The sequence below is a fragment of the Momordica charantia genome (assembly GCF_013281855.1).
Source record: "Momordica charantia cultivar OHB3-1 chromosome 4 unlocalized genomic scaffold, Mcharantia_2.0 BLBB01000004.1, whole genome shotgun sequence".
NCBI classification, from domain to species: Eukaryota; Viridiplantae; Streptophyta; class Magnoliopsida; order Cucurbitales; family Cucurbitaceae; genus Momordica; species Momordica charantia.
In genome coordinates, this window is record NW_028275162.1 from 20,477,299 (window position 1) to 20,483,333 (window position 6,035).

At 35.4% G+C, this 6,035-nt stretch overlaps 1 protein-coding gene across 1 annotated transcript; it reads left to right on the forward strand.

The window, feature by feature from the left end:
• Nucleotides 1-770: 770 nt before the first annotated feature.
• Nucleotides 771-4,572, forward strand: PUX2 (plant UBX domain-containing protein 2). The gene is made up of 3 exons (XM_022290758.2): nt 771-2,044; nt 3,306-3,584; nt 4,114-4,572. The coding sequence occupies exons 1-3, from the start codon at nt 1,145-1,147 to the stop codon at nt 4,375-4,377; spliced, it is 1,443 nt and encodes a 480-aa protein (XP_022146450.1). The 5' UTR covers nt 771-1,144; the 3' UTR covers nt 4,378-4,572.
• The last annotated feature ends 1,463 nt before the right edge of the window (nt 4,573-6,035 follow it).

Sequence of the window (6,035 nt, forward strand, 5' to 3'; positions counted from 1 at the left end):
GAAATCTCACCTTACATGTTGTTGAAATAAAAAAAAATCAATTTTATCCTTAATTTTTTAAAAGTTTCAATATTACTTCAACCTCTTAATTAAAAATAAACAATAAATAATAACAATATTCTTTTTAAAATTTATATTATATAATTGAAACTTAAAAATTGTTAAAGGTCAAAATTGAAACCATCTAAACTATAATACTTCGTGCTAAAACATTAAAAAAAGTATTTTAATGAAAATTGATAACCTATGATTCTTTTGAATCAAATTACAAGATTGAAGATAAAATCTATAGGTGAATGTTAAATATTAAGAGAAAAATTAATAGCAATTATACTATGTGGGCAATTCTGTAACTTCACACCTACCCTTTTGTGTATGTTAATTATCTGATCTCTCTATACGTTTCTTTTTAATTTCTTCATCCCAAAGAATGAAAGAGAGAAAAAAAAAATGTATGTAAGAAAAGGGAAGGGACATTATTGAAAGAAGCAAAGAGAAGAAGAATGAACAAAACAAGAGGAAAAAAAGCACCAAGATTTTCCACTTTGATAACATTTGGATCCTGTTAAATGATATCTCTTTTACGTTATATAATGTCAGACAGTCAAATCATTTCATGTACAGTCAAAGCGAATATAGTTTAGTAGTAATTGACATATGCCTCCAATCAAGAGATAGACACTCCCAATTTCAAAGATCAAAAATGTATTTTTCTATTTTTTTAACTTAATCAACAATAATTAACATATATATCTAATTAAGAGTTGAGTTCGAATCTCCGATGTGGAAGAACAACGTCAACCGCCAATAACAGCCATACTCTTCGACTCTCTCTCGCAAATTTCACTCACTTTCTTTCTTTCTTTCTGAGATCTCGAAAGGAGGAACAAGTCTCTAAAGTCAATTTCTTCCGCCAATTCGCCAATCGAAAAATTCTTCAATTTCTTCCGCCAATTCGCCAATCGAAAAATTCTTACTTTGTGGCTGACAAGTCCGATTTTAGTGATCCAGAGGAAGATTTCAGCTCAATCCGTGTAATCTGTAATATCCTCTTGTTGCTTAGATTCTTCCAAACCAATTAATTGCTATAGTTCTTTGTTTCTCATAGTATTGTATTGTATTGTATTGTATTGTATTGTTTATCATGGGTGACATGAAGGACAAGGTCAAGGGTTTCATGAAAAGGGTTAATAATTCCTTGTCCTCGTCTTCTTCTGCAAGTTTCAAGGGTCAGGGAAGAGTTTTAGGATCCTCTTCTTCGGGGTCGACTACTTCTTCTTTGCCTACCCGCCCATCGCAAAATCCCATTTCAAAACCCAAGCTGGTTCATCCTCCTTCAGATTCTACCGTAAATTCCAAGCCTCCGTCTTCAAATTCAACCGGCGCTGGTCAGATTAGGTCAGAAGTGCCTAGTAAATCGAACCCAGATCGAAAACCGCCGGCCGATGAATTTGACCCATTTGACTCGTTTATAACGTCTGGGAAAAGATCTGGAAATGGGTATTCATTAGATGTGTTTGAATGTCCGATTTGTGGCCAAAGTTACAGGTCTGAAGAGGAGGTTTCTGTGCACGTAGATAGCTGTGTCAATAATAACACAGCCGATAGAGCAGAGGATCTGCCCACGAGTAATTCGGAATCTCGGAGTGAATTGGAGACTTGTGTTGGCACTTTCATATCAGGGAAGCCATCACAAGGTTCATTGGAAATTGTGCTGAAGCTTATGAGGAACATAGTTCGGGAACCAGAGAATTCAAAGTTTAGGAAGATTCGTCTGAGTAATCCCAAAATTAAGGAGGCAATCGGTGAGGCTGTGGGGGGAGTGGAATTGTTGGAGTTTGTGGGTTTTAAATTGCAAGAAGAAGATGGTGAAATGTGGGCAACCATGGAAGTTCCAACAGAGGAAGAGATTTACAGATTATCTAAGGTCGTTGATTTTATTGAACGGCCAAAGCTTGATGAACGGCAAAATGAAGGCAGCTCTGCATCTATGGCTTCAACTCAGGTTGATGAACTGATTGAACCAAAGAAGGTAGACAGACAGGTACGTTTACCACTACTTTCTATGGCCTTTAGGAAACCTGTCTTTTTTGTATGTTTATCATTTCATATTTGCACTAAGATTTGTCCATTTTGTTTCTTGGAAAGTTTCCATTACAATTTAGTGAAACTGAAGAAAATATATTTACATGTTAACATTGAAGCACACTTCATATAGTAGGGTTGTTATGAGCAGTAAGAATAGTTAGAACTTTTGGTTTGTCTCTGTTGTGAATATATTTGTTTCAGGATATGTTTAGTTTGTGGCTATAAGTAACAGCATAAAGTAGCTATTCAATTTACAATACATCCCAATTATGGTACAGAAGTTATGGATATTGTCCTTAAATTGCTCTTTTTAAGCGAATGGGAATTTGCTTGGTCCTTGATTTTTGCTCGGACTCCTGTCATGCTTTATAGCTTTTACAAGCCACTGCAATTTAGCCCTGTTTAGACATTGATGATCTATAAGAAACTGGAAGTCCAAATGCATAGAAACTATCTTTGAGGCGGCCAGAAGTCTCTTAAAAAGAAGTTTATGTGGATGGAATATATCTAGGTGCTTAATTTCATAGTTGCTTACACTGGTAAAAATATGAATTACATCAGTCAATATTTGAAAGCTTGGTAGTTTGTAGCCATCTTGCATTGACATCACTCTAGACTTGGTTTTTTTGTTTTGTTTTTGTGGGGGGGGGGGGGGGGGGGGGGGGCAGGCCTGGCTTGGGGTATCATACAGATTCGTGTAGTAGCTTATGTTACAATTGATTCAGAGTATTTATTTAGCAACCGACTTTTATTTTATCTACAAAGGAATAATACATTTTTAACCAAATTCTCATGAACTAAATTCATTGATGTGAAGTTGGGAGCTACAATGACAAGGTCGAAATGAAGGCCTTTTGCTTATGCAAAAATCAGAATAGGAAGCTTAAAATTGTTGCTCTATGACCCATGTGCCTCATGATTTGCATCTTAAAAAGGGGTATGCTCCTGTTGATCAGATATTTAATTCCTATTTATTGGGGAAATGGCATAGTTTGAGTTGTCTATTTAGTAGGGACTTCAATCATGTTAACTGGCTGAAGTCACTATAATTGAAGCTTCCCAAATATGTTCTGGAAATAAACTTGGATGAAGATGTTCAGTCTAGATTTAGAACATTCCCTTGAGCAACTGAGTGAACTCTTTTACAAGATATTTTACTCAAGTCTTTATTGTTCTCAACTTCCTCTGCTGATGTTTTGGACAACTTAAATTACCAGACTCGAGTATTTTTTGCTGTCCCTGAAAACGTTGCTGCAAACATCGAGCTACCAGACTCCTTCTACAACCTCTCTGTTGAAGAGGTTAAAAGAGAAGCTATAATGAGGAAGCAAAAGATTGCTGAATCTCAGTTTTTGGTTCCTAAATCATACAAGGAGAAACAAGCAAAAGCTGCTCGGAGAAAGTACACAAGAACAGTTATCAGAATTCAGTTTCCCGACGGCGTGGTACTTCAAGGTGTTTTTTCTCCTCGGGAACCAACAAGCGCTGTATATGAGGTTAGCTCTATTCAGTTGTCTCTTTATAAGATGAAGTTAGACACTTGAACTTACTGTGTGATGTTTTTTCTCCGTCATTCATGCTTCAAGTATCGTCAAAGTGGTTTCAAGACAGATTGTTTATTAGTATTACAGAAATATTACCGACATATCTGATTAAAACAGGACATATTATCTCCTCCCTTCCTGTTTATTATTGATTTTTGGCACTAGTCCATTCAGAAATTATACGTTGCTTAACATAACAAGTGAAATAAAGAGCAGATTCCGCAGTAGGTTGATCATTGTTTGGTGTAGTGTAAGTGTAGGGTGGCCTTGATATCAGAGTGGAAATCTTTTTTTTTCTGATTCATCCTTTGGTTTAAGTCTTGTTAGTCATAACGTATCGATCTTTTCTATGCGGGTAGTTGTGTATTCAAGCACGGTTTCTGTTGCTGAATATATCTGCCTGTAATGCACGATTTCCGTAAGGTGATGTATCGTCCACGGTTGTTAGAATGGAGAATGATAACTTCTGTTTCCCTGGCAGTTTGTGAGCTCAGCACTGAAAGAACCCGGTTTGGAATTCGAGTTGATACATCCAGTTGGTGTTAAACGGCGTACGATCAGTCATTTTCCCGTAGGACAGAAGGCTAAAACTCTAGATGATGAGGAGTTGGTCCCCTCAGCTCTGGTCAAGTTTAGACCCATTGAAACAGATTCAGTTGTCTTCACAGGTTTGCGTAATGAACTCCTTGAGATTATCGAACCGCTCGTTAGCAGTTCAGCTGTGGCTCATCCAGCGCAAGTTTAAATCACTTAGAACAGTGCCTGTATGTACATTTAACCTTCAGCAGCTCTGGGTTTGATGTGGTTGTTGCTTTTCTTTGTAATCTTTTTTTCTTAAAGGTGAGAAGCAACTTCATTCTTTCAAGCTTTAACACTTTAAAATACCCTTTTCTGGGCAGTGGACAAAGCATTTTACCATGATATATATGGATTTTTCTGATCTCCCATTTTCAGGCTAATTTGCACGTGCTTTAACCAACCTCGTAAGATGATTGCTCTTACCCCATTTAATTGTCAAAAAAATCTTATAGGATATTAAAAATTTTAGTTAGGTGGTTACAATGATTTGAAATAAGATTCTTGAAAAAAATCTCAAAATATGTTTTAAAACCAGAGTGATATTGTAATTGATATTGATTACTAAATTCAAGAATGGAACATTTGTTGTTTGCAAATTCTTCACTACAAACTTAGCTCTCGACAAAGATTGACTAGTGGGTGATTTTTTTTTTTTTTTTATATCGGAAGTAAGAGCTTTGCTCCGCTATACCAAAGGACACCTCATCGTTTATAATGTTATCAAACAACAAATTTCTCAACCAAAAACAAAACATCTAAGTTAGTGGTCGGTATTCCGAAGTTAAATAATCATAAAATGACAATCCACGAGACTTGAAGAACCATAAAATTTTGAATCAACTGTATTGTTTTACCCACTATTGAACTTTGAGAAATACTTGGTTGCTTCTTAGCAAACAATTATAATTGGACTAAATTAAAGAAAAATAAACTAGAGTGAAACAATACAATTACACTTCTCAACAAACCAAGTGAGTCAAAATATGAATTGAGATTCCAGAGAACCAAATTTGAATAGGAAACTGTAATAACAAGATACCTTTCGTACGTTTTTAGCTACGGTAACAACTAGCAAATTAGGAGAAATTCATACCTACAATGAATGAGTATCATGTCAAGCTATGAAAATCGAAGTCATTTAAGCCCCCTACCATGAATTCTCAATTATGAATTTATGATTATGTCATCAACAACATAAATTTCGCTTCAATATCAGCATAAAGGAGATGACATAACAGGAACTTTAGCAGAATAAGGGATCTTACATAGTTTTGCTTTAACCATACCAGAAAGAGCAAAACATCCCTCGTACATTTACTCTGATGACTTTACTGCAAATTTTCTTATCGAATCTCAGCAACTATTCTTTAGAGCGAAAATCAGTCATCAAAAATTGTATTCTGCAACTGTATCATATAAGATCTTAACAAAAACAAAATCACTCTTAATAATGACTATTGCATTAACATAAAGGAAGATATATAACAGAACCCATTATAACTGCAAAGAGAGATGTGAGAAGAAATAATCTCAAAGGATAAAAAACAGCTTGCTGCAAAACATTCAAACCAAGCCTAGAGCATACTTGTTGAAAATCATAAAGAGATCTATGCAGGAAGATACATCTACCTAACTGGTTCTTTAACTGTTGAAATTCAGCAACACTAGCAAGCACTAATCCAGTCCAATGATAGATTTTAGTTGAATCACCACTCAACCTACTTAAACTGATAAGTGTCAGTTAAAAATTTAGTACAAGATCCAACAAGTTACTAACAACAGGTTACTATCAAGATTCATTATGGAGGCAATGACATAGTAGAG

What these genes read in the sequence shown, in the direction of transcription:
- PUX2 (XM_022290758.2), top strand. Translation starts at nt 1,145, where the DNA reads ATGGGTGACATGAAGGACAAGGTCAAGGGTTTCATGAAAAGGGTTAAT. An exon ending in CAAAGAAGGTAGACAGACAG is followed by an intron (nt 2,045 to 3,305) that starts GTACGTTTACCA and finishes TTAAATTACCAG; the next exon opens with ACTCGAGTATTTTTTGCTGT. An exon ending in CAACAAGCGCTGTATATGAG is followed by an intron (nt 3,585 to 4,113) that starts GTTAGCTCTATT and finishes TTTCCCTGGCAG; the next exon opens with TTTGTGAGCTCAGCACTGAA.